The 19,502-nt window shown below is 41.5% G+C and overlaps 3 protein-coding genes across 7 annotated transcripts; 2 read left to right on the top strand and 1 right to left on the bottom strand.

The window, feature by feature from the left end:
• Positions 1–262: 262 nt before the first annotated feature.
• On the top strand, positions 263–12,551 carry LOC103447303 (RNA-directed DNA methylation 4). Of its 4 annotated transcripts, none has more exons than XM_070808084.1 (10): positions 263–483; positions 635–715; positions 1,174–1,259; positions 1,540–1,614; positions 1,729–1,770; positions 11,097–11,233; positions 11,325–11,443; positions 11,684–11,771; positions 11,850–11,920; positions 12,000–12,551. In XM_070808084.1, the coding sequence occupies exons 1-10, from the start codon at positions 375–377 to the stop codon at positions 12,248–12,250; spliced, it is 1,059 nt and encodes a 352-aa protein (XP_070664185.1). In that variant the 5' UTR covers positions 263–374; the 3' UTR covers positions 12,251–12,551. The 4 variants fall into 4 exon arrangements, with proteins under 4 accessions (XP_070664185.1, XP_028943991.1, XP_028943992.1 ...); XM_029088158.2 differs by having other exon boundaries at positions 266–483; positions 1,726–1,770; XM_029088159.2 differs by having other exon boundaries at positions 266–483; positions 1,171–1,259.
• A 718-nt stretch (positions 12,552–13,269) lies between these two features.
• LOC103447302 (protein LURP-one-related 7) lies at positions 13,270–15,813 on the top strand. 2 transcript variants are annotated; one of them, XR_011573078.1, is made up of 4 exons: positions 13,270–13,699; positions 13,809–14,021; positions 15,073–15,408; positions 15,597–15,813. XR_011573078.1 is itself a non-coding variant. In XM_008386500.4 (3 exons), the coding sequence occupies exons 1-3, from the start codon at positions 13,466–13,468 to the stop codon at positions 15,193–15,195; spliced, it is 570 nt and encodes a 189-aa protein (XP_008384722.2). In that variant the 5' UTR covers positions 13,270–13,465; the 3' UTR covers positions 15,196–15,656. The 2 variants fall into 2 exon arrangements, 1 of the variants encoding a protein (XP_008384722.2); XM_008386500.4 differs by having other exon boundaries at positions 15,073–15,656.
• A 91-nt stretch (positions 15,814–15,904) lies between these two features.
• LOC103447301 (uncharacterized) lies at positions 15,905–19,195 on the bottom strand. Its single transcript, XM_008386499.4, has 7 exons — positions 18,778–19,195; positions 18,507–18,673; positions 17,890–18,101; positions 17,336–17,593; positions 17,144–17,230; positions 16,691–16,863; positions 15,905–16,364 (listed from the first exon to the last, which is right to left on the bottom strand). Exons 1-7 carry the CDS (start codon positions 19,116–19,118, stop codon positions 16,244–16,246), a joined length of 1,359 nt encoding a protein of 452 aa, XP_008384721.2. The 5' UTR covers positions 19,119–19,195; the 3' UTR covers positions 15,905–16,243.
• Between the last annotated feature and the right edge of the window lie 307 nt (positions 19,196–19,502).

Genomic DNA, 19,502 nt, shown 5'->3' with positions numbered 1-19,502 from the left:
CTCATTTTCTCAACCAAGTTTTGAGTTCGAATTTTATGGACGAAAATAATTTAGTAATAAATAAATAAATTGATAATTGTGCACCATATTCTTGCTAGTCTTCTCTATGGTAATCAAAAGTTTTTTTAGAGAAATTCCTCCAAAAAAAATCTAAAGAAACTTGAACTAGTCCGGCCCAACTTGTTACCAGGCCTACGCACACAACAACCCGACTCATTTAAGATCCGACCCGACCGTTTCCTTCGTTTCCAAATTCTTAATTGCAGAAATGCCCGCAATACAAAAGCTTGTACAAAATTCCCAGTACGCGCCTCGTCCCTCTACTCCGTCATCTCCAACTCCCGCCGAAACCCTAATTCTAATCGCCGCTCCAGATGGCGGTGGTCGCCGAGAGCTCTTCGGCTTCGCCTAACCCGCCGGAAGACAAGCCGGTGATCGTTAGGGTTAAACGCAAGGCATTGCAGTCCTCACTCGACGCTTTCTGTGAGTGTCGCTTAGTTTGTATCCATTTTTCTCTTTTTATCTTGTTTGGTTGCCGGGAAACTGTAGGAAAGTGGAAAATAAACTTGCTTGAACTTGCAAACTGTGAAAAAATTGGAATTTGTGACGAATTTCGGAACATTGTGCAATGTAGGGCTGGAAATCAATGAGAGGCCGGTGAAGCGTCCGTTGGTGGATTTTGAGAAGCTTTCGATGTTGGATTCAGCTGGAAAGGGTAACGAATGGTGCTCGTATTTGTCAAGCATTGTTGTTTTATATATGTGCGCGTGTGTGAACTGTAATTACTGAAATTACTAATATTTGGACTAACACAAAGTTATCCAACTGTTTTTGTTCACTTTGATGTAATCGTTTTGTTAAAAAATTGTATACTAAATAGTTGCGATTTTCGTTATACCCAACAAAGAAATTCCTTTATGAGTTGTTGGATATGTTGTTAATGGAGTTATTGATTAAAAAGTTACTGAGTATGCTGAATATGATCAAAGTTTTTATTTTTTATTGTTCCGTTGATTAGCAATTGACAAGGTTACGTTTTTTTTCTTTCAGTTTTTGGTTGTCTCTGTTGAATTAGAATAGGGTTTTGTGATTTTGCAGATTTCATTAGAAGATGGAAATTTTTAAAACTCTTACAAAACGTGGTGCTAATTTCTTATATTTTTAATGCAGCAGAACTGAAAACCAAGAAGGTTTTGGTACAGCATGTAGAGACAGTAAGCAGCTTTGACACCAGTGTTGATGTTGTGAAATCATTTCTGGTGAGCAGGGCTGCGCATCTCTTAATTTTGTTCAATAACTATTCTTGTTTTGTAAACTATTTACATAAGCATGTGTTCAGGAATGCCATGTAGCTCAGCTTATTGTTTTAAGGCTTTGTGACCCCTCCACCCCTTCCCCTGTCCCCCGTCCTCTCCACAATCTCCTTTCTCTCTCTATCTCACTCAGCAAGTTCATTATTCCCATTGCAAGATTCTGTGTGTGATTCCCATGTCATCTACTACTAAGAGGTTGGTGAAAATGTCTCACTGTTTCTTTTAGGACCCTAATACTGGTGACATGCGTGATCGTAAAACAAAGATTGGAGAACGTAAATACGCTTTGAGAAAGGAGAATGTAAGCTATCTGTCTCCTCCTCTTGGTCTTACGCACTTTATTACATTTTTACTTTCTAATGTACTGTCCCTAAGGTTACTTGAACTTATTCTTTCATTCCCATTGTAATAGCAGAAACAAGATCTGATTTTGTCTAAAGCCAGACAGAGGAAGGAGGTACGTGATATAGTATAAGTTAATTGTATTGTTAGTCCATCAAGTACAGGATTTGTTATCCCTTGTGCTTCCATTAATATGATTTGTTCTTTCATGTCTTAGAGAGATAACGACGCACTAAATTTTCATACAATGAGCTTATTTATTCAGTTGCCCCATTCATACTTTTTTGTTTTGTTTATTGTCCATTGTTCTCATTTCAATCTTTATCTTGTGATAATAACCATTGTAAGACAATGAGTTCTAATGTGCTTCAAATTAGGATCATGCAACTTTAAACTTTGCTAGTTTCTGTGAAATTTTTTATCATTTGTATAGGCCACAATCTTGGATTTTTTATTTTTTTTTAGATTAAAAATTGTGTTTGTGAAAGATTATTTATGATAGATTGAAAATAAGAACTAATAACCACATATGGCTTATTGATGCCATTTTATTTTGGTCCAAGTTTTAATTAATAGATAATCACGTTATACCAGATTGGTACACATGTAATCCCAAAATAAGTTTTTCAGAGTGGACAAATTTTTTCCTTCATTTCTTTTTGTTTGGAACTCCGCCTATGTCTTACATGGCCGGTCCCAAGCCCGGATAAAGGAGGAGGGGGAGGGCGTCAGGTAGTCGACAGCCGGCACTCCATGATCACGTCGAATCCTTATGAAAATGAATCCAGAACAAAATCGCGCTAAAGCTAGGGCGTCACCCGTAAGTGGCGCGCTGTGTGGCCTGAGCACAGTGATAAGTGAGCAAGGGTCGCTGTATCTCCATCGGCACCCGGATGCAGTGTTAAATGAGCAAGGGGGCCATAGAAACTTCTTTTCGAACGACTCCACTCAAAGTTGTTTGGGAGCATATGCTCCTATCAACTTTACCCGGGACACACAAAAGAAGTACTTTGATCCTATTAGACGGGGGAGGGTGAAGAAGCTAGGACAGAAGGGTAGAGTTCAAGAGAGCAAAATGCGTTTAGGAACGTGGAATATAGGAACCTTAACGGGAAAATCTATGGAAGTAGTGGAAGTTATGGTGAGGAGAAGGATAAATATTATGTGCCTACAAGAAACTAAGTGGGTTGGTAGTAAGGCAAAGGATCTAGAAAACTCAGGGTTTAAACTTTGGTATTCGGGCACAAATAGAACGAGAAACGGTGTTGGCATCATCGTGGACAAGACCTTGGTACAAGATGTTGTAGATGTCAAGAGGGTAGGAGATAGAATCATGGCAATCAAGATTGTAATAGGACAAGAACTTATCAATGTGATTAGTGCGTACGCACCTCAAGTAGGGTTGGATACGAGTTCGAAGGAGAAATTTTGGGAAGATCTTGGAGACTTGGTGCAAGGAATTGCTCAGACGGAGAAGTTATTTATAGGAGGAGATTTAAATGGACACGTGGGCAGGGAGACAGGCAACTATGGAGGTTTTCATGGTGGCCATGGTTTTGGGGAGAGAAACGAGGATGGGGAAGCTATCTTGGATTTTGCAATGGCATATGATCTCTTCTTAGCCAACACCTTCTTTAAGAAGAGAGAAGAACATGTGATCACCTACAAGAGTGGGTCGTCAAAAACACAAATAGATTTTCTTCTAATGAGGAAAGGGGATCGTATAACTTGTAAGGATTGCAAAGTTATACCAGGAGAGAGCGTGGCTAATCAACATCGCTTGTTGGTGATGGATGTACATATCAAAAGAGTAAGACAAAAGAACAAGACTTGGAAGTGCCCAAGGACTAGATGGTGGAATCTAAAAGAAGAAAAACAAGCCATTTTCAAAGAGAAGGTAATCACCCAATGTGTGTGGGATAGAGAGGGGGAAGCTAGCCAAATGTGGGATTCCATGGCTAGTTGTATCCGAAAAGTAGCAAAAGAGGTATTAGGAGAGTCCAAGGGCTTTGCCCCACACCAAAAGGAATCTTGGTGGTGGAATGAGGAGGTACAAACAAAGGTGAAGGCTAAGAAGGAATGTTGTAAAGCCTTATACAAGGAGAGGACTGATGAAAATGGTGAAAGGTATAGAAAAGCGAAGCAAGAGGCGAAGAAAGCTGTCAGAGAAGCTAAGTTAGCGGCTTACGACGATATGTATAAACGACTAGATACCAAAGAAGGAGAGTTGGATATCTATAAACTATCTAGAGCAAGGGAAAAGAAGACAAGGGACCTAAACCAAGTGAGGTGCATCAAGGATGAGGATGGAAAGGTTCTTGCTACAGAGAACGCGGTTAAAGACAGATGGAGAGGTTATTTTCATAATCTTTTCAATGAAGGACATGAAATGAGTGCTTCTTTAGGGGAGTTGAGTAACTCAGAAGAGTGTAGAAACTACTCTTTTTATCGTCGAATCCGGAAGGAAGAAGTGGTTGTAGCTTTGAAGAAGATGAAGCATAAAAAAGCAATAGGCCCAGACGATATACCAATCGAAGTGTGGAAACTTTTGGGAGAGACAGGTATAACATGGCTCACTGACCTTTTCAATAGGATTTTGAAAACGAAGAAGATGCCAAATGAGTGGCGAATGAGCACTTTGGTGCCTATCTACAAGAATAAGGGCGACGTACAAAATTGCATGAACTATAGGGGTATTAAGCTAATGAGTCATACAATGAAGCTCTGGGAGAGAGTCATTGAGCATAGATTAAGGCAAGAGACACGGGTTTCGGACAACCAATTCGGGTTCATGCCAGGGCGCTCAACCATGGAGGCAATCTATCTCTTACGAAGATTGATGGAAAGATATAGAGATGGGAAAAAGGATTTACACATGGTCTTTATAGATTTGGAAAAAGCGTATGATAGGGTCCCAAGAGACATTCTTTGGAGGATTTTAGAGAAGAAAGGAGTACGAGTAGCATATATCCAAGCTATAAAGGATATGTATGAAGGAGCAAAGACTGCCGTAAGAACTCATGAAGGACAAACCGAAAGCTTTCCCATAACTGTAGGATTACATCAAGGCTCATCCTTAAGTCCTTACCTTTTTGCGTTGGTAATGGATGAGTTAACACGACATATTCAAGATGATATTCCTTGGTGTATGCTTTTCGCAGACGATATAGTGTTGATAGATGAAACTCAGGAAGGGGTAAATGCAAAGCTTAACCTTTGGAGAGAAGTGTTGGAATCTAAAGGTCTTCGCCTAAGCCGATCAAAGACAGAATATATGGAGTGCAAGTTCAGTGCAAATGGAGGCCAAAACGAGTTAGGGGTGAGGATCGGAGATCAAGAAATACCAAAGAGCGACCGTTTTCGTTACCTAGGATCTATCTTGCAAAAGAACGGAGAATTAGATGGAGATCTCAACCATAGAATACAAGCTGGATGGATGAAGTGGAAGAGTGCATCCGGCGTGTTGTGTGACCGCCGTATGCCACTGAAGCTCAAGGGAAAATTTTATAGGACGGCAATAAGGCCGGCGATGCTGTATGGCACAGAATGTTGGGCGGTGAAACATCAACACGTACACAAAATGGGTGTAGCGGAGATGAGGATGCTTCGTTGGATGTGTGGGCACACGAGAAAGGAAAAGATTAGGAATGAGGATATCCGGGGTAAAGTAGGAGTAGCCGAAATTGAAGGAAAGATGAGAGAAAATCGGTTACGGTGGTTTGGACATGTGCAAAGAAGGCCTACTGACGTTCCGATTAGAAGATGCGACTATGGGACAGAGGTGCAGGGCCGAAGGGGTAGAGGAAGACCTAGGAAAACTTTGGAAGAGACTCTAAGAAAAGACTTAGAGTACTTGGATCTAACGAAGGACATGACACAGGATCGAGCACAATGGCGTTCTAAGATTCATATAGCCGATCCCACTCAGTGACTTGGATTTTCCAAGTCTCCAACCGAGAAGTTTTCCTCATTCGGGAAATTAAGAGAACACTACCCCAACCTACATGCTCCACTCAGAAACCTTCAACATACAAGCTTTAACAAAAGAAAATTCAAAGAACTTAGCGAAGAAGGCTTTGGTGTATTTAACACAATACGTTGAAATGAAGGAAAGCTTATTTATTGATATCCCCGATAAGCTACAAATATGTACATATACATGAGTCAAAATAAGCACACAAGAGGGAGCCTTCACAAAGGTTGCTTAGGAGAAGTCTCAGCAGTCGGTAGAGCCCCAGAAAGAGAAGGCATCGGAGGGGGATCATTTGGAGCCTCAGTACTGGACAGAACCCTAGAAGGAGGAGGCATCAGAGGTTGATCATTTGGAGCTTCATTACGCGGTACAGCCCCAGAAGACGAAGGCAATAAATGCCTTTGGAACAAACCCACAAATCTCTGATGATCAAGTAAAACCTGACCATCAGTTTCCTTCATCTGGTCAAGCTTCCTCTTCATGTTTGTAGCATAGTCATGTGCGAGCCGGTGCAACTGTTTATTCTCATGCTTGAGCCCTCTAATCTCCTGTTTGAGACTCATCACTTCAGCCGCCAATGATTCAACTTGGCGGGTTCGAGCAAATAGGCGTTGGGCCATATTAGACACAGAACCTGCACACTGAACACTGAGAGCCAGCGAATCCTTAACAGCTAACTCATCAGACCGTTTGGAAAGTAGTCTGTTATCTTTGGGAGTGAGAAGGTTCCTGGCCACCACCGCAGCGGTCATATCATTCTTCATCACGGAATCCCCAACGGTAAGAGGACCAGTAGGGGAGACGAAGGATGGGCGCCATATGTTGTCTGGAGAAGGCGGGGCTGCCTCTTCAACAAGGTTCAAGTCAAAACGACGGTCGGAGGGGCCAGACATTTTCAAAGGTGTTGAAGAGAGAAGAGGTTGGACAAATCAAGATCTTAGAAGTGCAAGAATGAAGCTTCTACTGGTGGAGATTCAAGTGTGCTTTGGAACTTAATGCCAGCCCCTATAAAAATCTGCACTCGACGAAGCTTCAGAAATCGAAGAGGCGCCTGCTCAGAAATCGAAGAGGCGTTTGCTTTCTCAAAAGCTGGGCTGCTTAGAGATCACGAGGGTTGATCTCAGAAATCGAAGAGGCGTTTGCTTTCTCAAAAGTTGGGCTGCTCAAAGACCACGAAGGCCGATCTCAAAAATCGAAGAGGCGCTCGCTTTCTCAAAAGCTGGGCTCCCCAGAGACCACGAGGGCCGATATCAGAAATCGAAGAGGCACCTACTTTTCCAGCCTTTTCCAGCCTTGTCAGCACCTGTCACACGCACACTCAGTTTTGCGGAAATTATGGGCATTCTGTCAAAGACTTCTGGGGAAGTAGAAAACACATGAATCTTACTGTTCAATCACCCACTTCCCACACGCAACAATAGCTCATGGGTACCACAGATAACTTTGCCAAAGTTCTCTGCCAAAGTTGAGCACGTGAAGCTTGCAGCTCCCACTACATCGCTCTGACCAAGAAGGGTAAAAGAATAGCAAAGAAACAGCACTAACAAAGTTTAGACCCATAAATTTTGAAGGTCTAGCTACCATATTATTACCCACAAGGGTAAAGGAACAGTACCACTGCTGGATAATTGGAAAGTCCCTGTGTGTCAACCTCTGTGCTTCGTGGCAAGGTAGACTAGCAAACATGCCCAACCTTTACTCACATTCGAGAAAACACTCCCAATAAGATTGCTTGCTCCAAAATCGAAGAGGCACCGTCCTCCGAATCTCGAGAGCCAGACTCCCAACATGACTACTTTCTTAAAAATCGAAGAGAGGGTAAAGGAACAGTACCATTGCTGGATAATTGGAAAGTTCCTGTGTGTCAACCTCTGTGCTTCGTGGCAAGGTAGACTAGCAAACATGCCCAACCTTTACTCACATTCGAGAAAACACTCCCAACAAGATTGCTTGCTCCAAAATCGAAGAGGCACCGCCCTCCGAATCTCGAGAGCCAGACTCCTAACATGATTACTTTCTCAAAAATCGAAGAGACACTGCTCTCCGAATCTCGAGAGCCAGACCCCCAGCATGATTGCTTTCTCAAAAATCGATGAGGCATCGTTCTCCGAATCAATCGAAGAGGCGCTCGCTTTCTCAAAAGCTGGGCTGCTCAGAGACCACGAGGGCCGATCTCAGAAATCGAAGAGGCCCTACTTTTCTAGCCTTGTCAACACCTGTCACACGCACACTCAGCTTTGCAGAAATTATGGGCATTCTGTCGAAGACTTCTGGTGAAGTAGAAAGCACATGAATCTTACTGTTCAATCACCCACTTCCCACACGCAACAATAGCTCATGGGTACCACAAATAACTTTGCCAAAGTTCTCTGCCAAAGTTGAGCACGTGAAGCTTGCAGCTCCCACTACATCGCTCTGACCAAGAAAGGTAAAAGAATAGCAAAGAAACAGCACTAACAAAAGTTTAGACACATAAATTTTGAAGGTCTAGCTACCATATTATTACCCACAACTGTAAAGGAACAGTACCACTGCTGGATAATTGGAAAGTCCCTGTGTGTCAACCTCTGTGCTTCGTGGCAAGGTAGACTAGCAAACATGCCCAACCTTTACTCACATTCGAGAAAACACTCCCAATAAGATTGCTTGCTCCAAAATCGAAGAGGCACCGTCCTCCGAATCTCGAGAGCCAGACTCCCAACATGACTACTTTCTCAAAATCGAAGAGAGGGTAAAGGAACAGTACCATTGCTGGATAATTGGAAAGTCCCTGTGTGTCAACCTTTGTGCTTCGTGGCAAGGTAGACTAGCAAACATGCCCAACCTTTACTCACATTCGAGACAACACTCCCAACAAGATTGCTTGCTCCAAAATCGAAGAGGCACCACCCTCCGAATCTCGAGAGCCAGACTCCCAACATGATTACTTCCTCAAAAATCGAAGAGACACTGCTCTCCGAATCTCGAGAGTCATACCCCCAGCATGATTGCTTTCTCAAAAATCGAAGAGGCATCGTTCTCCGAATCTCGAGAGCCAGATACCACAGACCACTTTTTCAAAGTGCTCTGACAGAGTTAAAACATGTGAAACTGGCAGCTCCCACTACCGTGCTATGACCAAGCAGGGTAAAGGAATAGCATTACTACTTGTTGTTAGGGAGACTCCTATATATGTCGACCTCCATCCCCAACGGACAGGCAGACCTGCAAAAATGCTCAACCCTTCATCATATCTGAGAGGGCACTCCCAACGAAGCCTTTCGAAATATTCAGCTTTCTTTCCCCCCGATAATACCTCTGCAAACAAGCTATACTAGAGCAAGAATATCTCATATCATCAGGGTTAAAAGCAAGAGTATCCCATATCATGCTTTTTTCCTGTCTTTTCTTTTGGCCTTGTTTTTACCTGCAAGACAAGGAGAAAGAGAGCAATCAGTCAGCACTTGGAATCAAGCTTCCAGCCAGGAACTGACTGCCTGGAACCCCTTACCTGATTACTTACCTGGCATTGCTCTCGAGTACTCATCTTCAACATCTTATGTTTCCAGGGAAGATTCCGCATCTGCTTGAGGAACAGATAGGGCAAGTGCGAAGGATACAAGGAAGCATGTGGAGACAAGCGTAACAGCACACGTGCCGATACATTCATTACTCTGTCAAAAGCAAAAGTATCCCATATCAGCAGGGTGGAACGTACTCTAGATTTGATGGACTTGTTTTGACCCTCAAATTCTTCAGTCGGCCTTATACTCTGGAGGAAACCAGAAAACCCTCCAGCTCAGTTCAAGAATAAGCCTGTGGAAAGTTACTTCTTCAAAAGCAAAAGTATCTCATATCATCTCTTCTCATTTTTCTTCTCTTTATCCTTCATGCTGCTGCAAGATGGGGAGAAGGTGAACAATCAGTCGGAGCTCTGATTGCTTACCTTGTCTGTCACCTCTTTCAGCAGACCCCCTAGCTCGGCGACTTGGGGGACTCCTACTACATGGTTTGTATCGCGCTTGACCAAGCCTGAAACTACAAGTAAGCTTCAAGTGAAATTGATACATTACCTTGTGCATCTCCACCAGTTAAAGATACCACCCCTGGATGGAGGAAGAGTACTTCCAGAGAAGATGCCACATCTACCTATGAGACAGATAAGGCAAGTCAAGACGACACCACACTCCGATACTTAGAAGTTTCGTGATTACGAGATCATTCTCCCACAATATTTCCTAATGTCATTTGTACTAAATCATTCACTTGTACTCACTAAATGAGAGCTTGAACCTATGTACTTGTGTAAACCCTTCACAATTAATGAGAACTCTTCTATTCCGTGGACGTAGCCAATCTGGGTGAACCACGTACATCTTGTGTTTGCTTTCCTATCTCTATCCATTTATATACTTATCCACACTAATGACCGGAGCAATCTAGCGAAGATCACAAAAAGCGATCGTTTTCGCTACCTAGGATCTATCTTGCAAGAGAACGGAGAATTAGATGGAGATCTCAACCATAGAATACGAGCTGGATGGAAAGAGTGCATCCGGCGTGTTGTGTGACCGTCGTAGGCCACTGAAGCTCAAGGGAAAATTTTATAGGACGGCAATAAGGCTAGCGATGTTGTATGGCACAGAATGTTGGGTGGTGAAGCATCAACACGTACACAAAATGGGTGTAGCGGAGATGAGGATGCTTCGTGGGATGTGTGGGCACACGAGAAAGGATAAGATTGGGAATGAGGATATCCGAGGTAAAGTAGGAGTAGCCGAAATTGTAGGAAAGATGAGAGAAAATCGGCTCCGGTGATTTTGAACATGTGCAAAGAAGGCCGACTGACGCTCCGGTTCGAAGATGTGACTACGGGACAGAGGTTCAGGGCCGAAGGGGTAGAGGAAGACCTATGACAACTTTGGAAGAGACTCTAAGAAAAGACTTAGAGTACTTGGATCTAACGGAGGACATGACACAAAACCGAGCGCAATGGCGTTCTAGGATTCATATAGCCGACCCCACTTAGTGGGAAAAGGCTTTGTTGTTGTTGTTGTTGTATTTCTTTTTGTTTGGGTTTTTTGTTGTTTAAAGTAGCTATATGCTTGATGATGATGATATAAAAATGATCAAACTGAGTATTCTAATAAGGAGGGGGAAGTGGGTGGAATCTGGGATAGAGTCAGATTCTTGCTTCTCTCCAGACTTCGCTGTCAAAATATTTCAAGAACATTCCTTTAGTGTGTTTTTACTTGATTGGTGACGGCTTTCTAGGATGCTGTTCTGTCTGTTGGTTTGGGTTTATTCATTGAGTTTTTGTGTTTCTATATTTTAGGTGTTTTATGAACTACTTGTCTGTCCATGCTTCTTGTATTCTTTGTGTGTTTCATTAATAAATCTGGTGTTTTTTTTATGAAAAGTTGTGTACTTGGAAATTTGTTCTGCAATATTTTCCTGGCCACTATCTCATTTTGAGTCCTTTCTAATAGGTTGTAGCAAAAAATGCACGTTTTGAACAAATATGGAGGAGCAGAAGAGGAAACAAAGAAACATCACATGAGAATTTACATGAAATGTGTCATTTCTATGATATTATACGTGTTGATGTTGCAGAAAAACCTAAGGAGTAAGTTATCTTTAGTCATGGAATTCTCTTGCCCTTGTACTTTAGTCTAGTTGAAAATGACACCCCCTATGATTGTAAATTTGTAATACAGTGAGATATCTTTGGAGGACCAGAAGCTTTTGAACAGTTACTTGCCTCTGCTGAGAGAGTTCATCCCAATTGCTGCTTCTGAGATCGAATCAGATTTATACGCTAACAGTTCCAAACAAGGTTGGTTTTACATTTAAATGGATTGCATCGTGTCAGTAGGTGCTGCCACCCATTTAATAGTGACATTAATTGGACCCAAGGTAGGAGAATCGGATACTTCATAGCATTTTGTCCTTGGTCCACTGTCCGCAGTCTGCACTTGTAATTGCTTCTTGTAGAGTTGAATATTGATTTCGGCCTTCATATTAATACTCATTATTTTCTTGTTACGGTTTGATGATTTCTTTTATGTGTTTGTAGATTCGGAAGATGAGTATGTGTATGACTTGTATGCTGTGAAGGAGGAAAGTGATATGGCTATTGAAGAAACTTCAAACCCATTCCCCTTGTAAGTATCATGTGTACCATACTTGTTAAGCTTCCGCCTTAATCTCTTGCTAAACTGATCATAATAACTTCGGTACAGGGTCCAAGTTGATGACGAGGATTTCTATGATGGGCCTGATGAATCTGAATATGAATCTGATGATTCAAATGGTAATCTTAAACAATCTTTCATTTATCCATTTTCTAGAAGTTCTCCTTATTCTTGCTCTAACTGATTGGTGATTTTCAGCTGAAAACAACCCGCTAAATGATTATCCGGATGAGATATCTGAAGAGGAAGAAGAGGAATCAGCGAAGGAAAACTCCGATGATGAATCAGAAGAAAATGAAAGTTCCAGCGACAAATCATCAGAACCTGAGGATTTAGATGAAAATGACTTTTTTGAAGATTATATATACGATGAAAACAACGACGGCCATGACTCTGATTACCATGTTGATCCAAGTGATGAAGGTGAAGACCGGAATACGGTCTTATAGGTAATTTCTCCTGGACAAGTAAACCAATGTCGGAAGTTAATGATGGATTAGTGGTTAGATGTGTGAATATGAAGCCCTTTTTGTACAGCCTTGTAGCGATGGATCTATTAGTATGGCCATTGAAATCTTTCTTCTGTTATGCTATTGCAAGTCCATCGTTTCATTGTTTTGTCCAGTGAGTGGAAGTGAGATTTATGGACCAAATTATGGACGAGAGATTTTACAGTGTTACTATGTACTCGAGTTATGCATCTGTGAACACGTGGGTTGAAAATCTAAAAATGCTTTGGTTAAGATGAAATGAAGTTTAATTTTATCAAGAAATTTGCATGATTACTTAGTCGCGATTGAAGATAAAATGAAGGAATCGGGTAAGATGCGACTACAAAACGGAAGCTCTTGGCAAAAGAAGTAGAGGAAGACTCAGGTAGACTTTGAAAGCGACTATAAGAAAGAATATGAAGTACTTAGAACTAACGGAATATTTAGGACAAAATCTAACACTATGACGTTTTAGGATTTATCAGCTGTTGACACATGATGACTTGAGGCTTGGTTGTTGTATATTTTTTACATGCATCAAGTCCACCATTGTAAATATCATTTGATTAATTGAAACTTACCTACGACGGGATGTGAAAAAAACCTAACCACCCTCCTAGAAAAACTATCTAGCACGGGATGTTAGGGTGATAAGAGTGGAGTCCTGTTACGTGGAGAAATTCTCAAGTACAACTATTGCACCCGTCACTCATCCACCCATAAAACAAACCAACAGGGTTGTCTTCGGATCTTTGGCGAGGATCATGGGGATTTATGAATCGTGTTTGTTCATTGTATATCGTGTGATCAGTTTTTGTCAAGTACTGATTATTTTTAATATTAAATAAAAATATTTAAAATAATTTATAACCGCACGATATACGATTACATGATTGACGGATCCTCGAAATCGAGAATCCGGATTAAAAAACAAACAGAAAAGTCTTTATCTTCAACGGATACTTACGCGAGGGGCCGTACTCAAGAATTTTTCCGTTTCGGAAGTCGTTCCTAAATCCTGTTCATCACCAGCTTTCTGCTTTTGGTCTTTAAAAAAGTTGAAAAAGCCGGCTGAAGAACCAGTTTCTCTTCACACCAAATAAATCAACCCAACCCAGTTTCCAGAATTCCCAAAACTCAATTGAATTCAAATGAATCCCTTGCTTCTGTAAAATGGCTGACATCGTTCCAGCTTCAGCCCCTGTTCATCCCACGAGCTCACAAATCCCGGTCGATCTCTTTGTCTCCAAGAAACATCCCGGCCTTCCACGTGGCGAATTGGGTTTCCTCGATTCCTCCGGCGACACCGTTTACAAAGTTACCCATCAATCTCCCAAGACTTCTTCTCACAAGCGCGTGCTGCTTGACGCCGCAGGAAATCCTCTGTTTTCTTTGCGCCGTAAAGATGTATGTCACCTCTCTGGCCCCTGTTTGTTTCCCTAGAAAATAATTTTTCTGGAAAAACTTCTTTTTGATTTTTTCTTTTGGGTTCTGATTCGTTTTCTGGGATTTGTAGCATGGAAGCTGGGAAGGATACAAAGGGGGAGATAGTGAGGAGAAAGACTTGAAATTTAGAGTGAAGAGAACGAAAAATAAGCTTACCAGAACTGAGTTGGAAGTGTTTCTTGTTGGTGAGAACTCAGCAGATTCAGCCTGTGATTTCAAAGTGAAGGGCTTTCCTTTCCAGAAATCTTGCACCATCTACAGAGGCAATGAGATAGTTGCTCAGGTATGATTTGCTTTTATGTTGTGTGGATTTTGAATTCATTGCTAGTGTTGAAATTTGTGTGTTTAGAATGGCCAAAAGTGCTTATGGGTAACCAAAATTGCTTCCTGTAAAAGCGCTTTCGAGCGAAATGGTTTCCTGTGAAGCATTTTCAAAAGGGCCATAGCAAACCAGGGATTGTTTTATTTGACAAAGTTCAGTTTAGTTAAGCAGTTGTATGAGTTGCTTGCATATGATTATTGGGTGGAGGGAATTTGATTGCAAAACTTGGTAAACCTTCTACTTCTGTGATTCTAAGTCCTAACCAAAAATAGGTTTTTGAAGACTGTTGCCTTAAAGTTTATTGAGAAATATACACAAATGGAACTAGTTACAAACTTTTAAGCGAAAATGGAACCCTGGAGGGGGCACTCAACTGCGGTTATATACAGTTTATTGGCTTATTGTGGAATGAAATTTCAATCTCAGGATGGTTATATACAAGCCTTTCACATGTACTTTACCTCCAGTTCTATCTGCGTGTTATTGGAATTTGTAACCGGTTCCATTTGTATGTTTCTAAATTTTAGTAGCACAGCTATTGGCTGTATAGAAAGAGTGTTGTTGTCTATATATCGGTGTGGTAGTGTTGTCATATAGAAATGGGGAAGTTGAGTAATGGGATCATTGCTACGGTTTAGTACTTGGGAAGTTGATTTATCAATGCAGTCTATCCTCGGATCTGCATCTTTCTTTTGAATTTAAATCCTTTTGCATAGCATGGTTATATGAACAAGTTCTGAGATCTCAGCAACAAATGTGTGGTTCTGTGTATGAAGATTTTAGCAACGTCTTTTGTTACTTGACCATCATACAAGAGCGTTGTTGTAAGTTGTTCATAAAGGTCGTGTGTAATTATCTGATTCGCAAATAGCATTTACAACGATTTTATCGTTTTTGAACTTTGCAATTTTGCGACCTAGTAGTGCAATAATTGAATCTTAGAAGTTTGTTTAAGGTGCTGTTTCTTGGTTATGAGATATAGTCTGAATTCTTTCGCGCTGTCTTGTTGCAGACGAGTCTTATGTACAAATTGCACCAGCTTATGCCAAAGAGAGGAAAATTTCGACTAACTATATTTCCTGGACCCGTGGATCATGCTTTGATAGCGGCCTTGATTGTAATATTTCTCGATTGATCACAGATTATAGAAGAACTGGCATCTAACATTTTCAAAATTATCAACGCAAGAGTGCTACAACACAACCTATCAGGGGCAGAACCAACGAGATGCGAAGACATGAAGTAGTTAAAGCCCCCGATACTTATAAACAGACTGGTTGGTCGGTAGGTTATGAGCTCTGCAACCATTTTTCCCATTCACGAGTTGGATTATATTTCTTTGTCAGCTGTTAGGCGCAATATGGTGTACTTCAGCATCACTTGGTAAAGATCAATGATCAAGTAAGTAGTTTAGGTTTTCGCTTTTCATTCAAAGAAATTGTGGTCTTCGTTTGCGAAGGGTTGAAACTGGCTCGGATTTTCCAGTTACTTGTCTGGGTTATGAACTTACATGTTTCAAGTTGAGCAGCGTAGCAGCTACAACCACAAGCGAATTTGAACCACATTATTGCTAGTCTATTGTGAGGCTAAACCCAACTCCTCTTTGTTAGTGTAGATAATATCGTTTGTTCAAAGAAAGATAAAATTACGAATTGTGACCCGAATCTTGCTTCACCTAAGATGTAAGAGCAGTGTTTAAAGGTTGGTATGTTCAAAGTAATTAATGAGTTACTTTGGATGCTGGCCCTAACTATTTCCAAACTCGCAATTTTCCCAGTTGAAATTGCCAATATTGCTCAAAAGAGGTACTTTTATGTCCAGTGGGAGCAAACACACTCGTCCTCTGATTGTGAACCGATCAATTTATTAAGACGAGTAGGAATGTCTTATGTCTACACACCGAGAAACGTTACTAGTTTCTCAAATACATATGAAATTGTGAACTGATCTACATATGATACAACGTCTTCAGACACTTCTCCGGTCGCGCGAGAAGTTCAATGATCACGAGTGCAAACCTCGATCGAAAACACATTATGATTGAATAAGATCAAAGTCAAAGGGGCCGTGAGGCGAAAAAAGCAGCTCTGCCAGTTTGTGTCTTCTGTTACTACTGTGATACAAAAATCATATTCGCTTGTCACCTTTCCGAAAGGAACAACCATTTCCCTGCTTCAAAGGAACTAACTATCTGCCCGCATCAAAGGAAGTAGCCATCTCATTTCTGCTCCATTTCCGTTCGACAAGTAGTATACTTTCTTCCAGTTTTCCTCTGTGAATGCTTCACGGCGAATAAGCCGCTGTCTGCCATAGAAAACAGCAGGGAAGGCTGAGAATGTGAAAAGTTTGCAGGCCAAAGACATCACAAAAGCTTTAGACATGAAGGATGCCCCTGACGAGTTTAAGCATCTAAAAAACACTGACCCAAAGACTCTAATGCATTACCATTATGGGGCACCAAACCGTGTCTTACACCATTAAAAAAATTTGTATTTCACTAATTTCGACCGACATTTGCATGACCCGAGGTAAAACAAATTAAACCGGAGTATATAAGCAGTCTAACATACAATCATGCAATAGATATGCGATCAGCAAGAGTATCGCATGGCAAGCATTAACTAGCATACCTAAGGTAGTAATGGCAAACAGCGGCTGCTTCATCTAAAGTGTAGCGGGATAGGTTGACACGAGCATCTACGGGTACATCTGGCAAGTCTTGACGAAGCTTTCCTACTGCCGTTGAATGTGAAAACGCGCCAACCATCATGTCATCATTTCGCATAGATCTAAAAGCCTTCACCTGGAAGAATTTTACCACGTATGTGCACATCAGTTTCCGATATACAACATATTGCAGACAAACCACAACTTACTACCACCTTGTACACCCAAACTTGATTGCATAAGTGAAATAATCAAATAAGAACCACACTGAAGGACAACAAGATTATTTGAAGCGGTAATACAAAACCTAGAAACAAATAGATGAAAGGATATTCTGATGGTCCATACAGATTAAGATTACAATTTACAAGTACACACCAGCACATTATTATTTCAACCAAACATAGGGGACCTACCGTAGCGAGTTCTTTAGCATGTATTGGTCGAGTAGAACGAACAGTTACTGGCTCTTCATACTCACTGAACGTAAACCAGTTATTATACTGCAGACAATGAGCACAAAAATATAGCAAAAGTTTACAACACAGCTCCGGAAACAAAATTCATCCAATAAATTAAATTATCAATTATCTAGTGATTGGTCGCACCTGATCAATTGCAATAAGCACGGGGATATTTTTCACAACAGATAATTCCTTCCTCAAACGAACCACTACTCCAACAGCTGCATGAGTGTGCCTGATTCCTGAATTAACTAGGTCATATAGAGTTGAACCTTCGGGCATTGCCATGGAATCAGTTCCATCTCTCATCCATCCAACACCAGCACCCTCTCCCAAAGGAATAGGATCGAGTATTTGGCACGACAATTGTTTTAAATGGGATTCGTTAAACTTCAGGAAATCCTGGAATAAAATGACACATTAGATGAACATAAAGCCATGGAGATGATCAAAAGCTGAAATTCAAGAACTGCATAATGAACAGAGAACCATCATTTACGTCACATTAATTCAAAATTTCAAACATAAACCATGATAATCATTTCTTTTAGGAATGATCACTGAGACAGATAAGGTTTATGCACTATTTTCAATTGTCAAAGATTAATCCCTTCATAGGTAAACCTACATAGATTACTGATCCTGTTTAAGTTAATAGCATATTATAATAAAGAAAATAAAAAGCTCCACAATCTTACCCTCAGAATATTTTCAGCCTGAACAGGTGTGTCCCAAAGACCTGTTTGTGGGTTTTTATAGAAAAAGCCTCCATGAGTCCATTCCCTGCCTCTCGGGACGTATAAAACCAACCAGCCTTCCTCACGAGCCCATTGAACTAACATTGCAAGAGTAATACTCTTTCCACAGCTTACGGGACCGTCCAAGACAATCTGCTTTTGAGCTTTTGTACCTGAAAAGGCACACATGGATAAGGCCATCTTACATGTGACCCATCGTTTGACATGTACACGAAACTAAACATGCATTACAGCATCGATTATCTACAAAGGGATATATAAGAATCTATAAAAAGCATAACGAGGCCTCATCAGATTAAGAAATCAAAAGAATTTATACAATTTTTTAGCTTCCTAGTCTTCAACTCCATTGATTAACAATTTTCTAGCATAATGACCCCTCGGAAATCTATGGTTATCGAAACCGGAACTTTAAAGTCGAGTTAGATCATACTGTGCTACAACCAACGATGATCATTTTCAACTGTGCCGAATGACAACATTCGTCCCAAACTTTACCAGCTCTAAACAAGCAAAGGATCAATCAAATGAAAACCAATGGAACACAAAGCACACACCTTTGCTGCTAGCCGAGTCCAATGGCGGGTCCACAATCCTTCGAAAATTGTCACGAAGATCGAGAAAGCTCTGGCGGACGAGCACCGCGCTCTGCATTGCATCCTCGAACTCCTTCACCATCCCCAATGGCAACCCCTCGGGCAAAACATTGTTCAATTCCTCCATCCTTCAAATCAAAGAAAACAATCACATCCCAACAAATACATACAAACACAGATACAGAGCTACATCGATTTCGTTACGGATTTCGATCAGGGTTTAGGGTTTTACTTGAGCTTGAAGTAGGAGCAGGTGTCCTTGCGGCTGAGCTGAGAGAGTGTCGGAGTGGAAGTGAATAGAGGACGGCCGTTGGGTCCCACATCAAGCGACGGGTCCCTCTCGTCCGCTTGGAGCTGGCGTGCGCGGGAATTTCGACCGGAGAGAGCCGCGTCGGTCTCCGATACGTCGTCGCCGGCGGTAGCTGAGGGGTCGTTTTTGGATTTGCCCGTCTTCTTCGCCTTCTTGGCTATGGTATCCTTGGACGTCGAGTAGCTCATTGTCGCCGTCAGCCTCCAAGGGTCGGGTCTTGGGCCGCCCGACCCGGCTGCCCGTCGGAGAATGGTCCGAAACATTTCGCTGTTCTCAAAGGTTTTGCGAGGTTTATGGGAGGAGGAGACGGCGGAACTTTGCAGATACTGAGAAATTGGCTCAACCAGGTGGTGGGTAAAATTGTAATTTTATTGATAATTGGGCCTAAATCTGTTTGGTTTCAAAAATGGGCCTGATCGTCGGATTTTGGGCCCAATTGTTTTGGTTCTGCTGGGTTTCATTTGTCCCGAATCTGTGGGTTTGGGAGTATAAACCCACCAAAGCAGAAGTAAAATGCCTAAGCCATGGTGGTGAAAGATAATCTTGAACACCAAATGCAGTGGATAGAAGTGAAAGGCTCTAATTAACAAGACAATCCACCATTGCTAACACTTTAGTACGGGAGAAACTTTCTTGCACACAATGCA

This window comes from Malus domestica, chromosome 11, assembly GCF_042453785.1.
Source record: "Malus domestica chromosome 11, GDT2T_hap1".
Lineage (NCBI taxonomy): Eukaryota > Viridiplantae > Streptophyta > Magnoliopsida > Rosales > Rosaceae > Malus > Malus domestica.
This window is presented reverse-complemented; position numbering and strand designations above follow the sequence as displayed.

Bases quoted from the DNA above. Each gene is read 5' to 3' on its own strand.
- LOC103447303 (XM_029088157.2), top strand. From the start codon at position 375: ATGGCGGTGGTCGCCGAGAGCTCTTCGGCTTCGCCTAACCCGCCGGAA. The intron at 1,260-1,539 runs GTGAGCAGGGCT...TGTTTCTTTTAG, and splicing joins ATGTTGTGAAATCATTTCTG to GACCCTAATACTGGTGACAT. The intron at 11,921-11,999 runs GTAATCTTAAAC...GGTGATTTTCAG, and splicing joins TGAATCTGATGATTCAAATG to CTGAAAACAACCCGCTAAAT.
- LOC103447302 (XM_008386500.4), top strand. From the start codon at position 13,466: ATGGCTGACATCGTTCCAGCTTCAGCCCCTGTTCATCCCACGAGCTCA. The intron at 13,700-13,808 runs GTATGTCACCTC...TGGGATTTGTAG, and splicing joins TTTCTTTGCGCCGTAAAGAT to CATGGAAGCTGGGAAGGATA. The intron at 14,022-15,072 runs GTATGATTTGCT...GTCTTGTTGCAG, and splicing joins GCAATGAGATAGTTGCTCAG to ACGAGTCTTATGTACAAATT.
- LOC103447301 (XM_008386499.4), bottom strand. From the start codon at position 19,118: ATGTTTCGGACCATTCTCCGACGGGCAGCCGGGTCGGGCGGCCCAAGA. The intron at 18,674-18,777 runs GTAAAACCCTAA...TTTGATTTGAAG, and splicing joins TGCTCCTACTTCAAGCTCAA to GATGGAGGAATTGAACAATG. The intron at 17,594-17,889 runs GTAAGATTGTGG...ATTTTATTCCAG, and splicing joins AGGCTGAAAATATTCTGAGG to GATTTCCTGAAGTTTAACGA.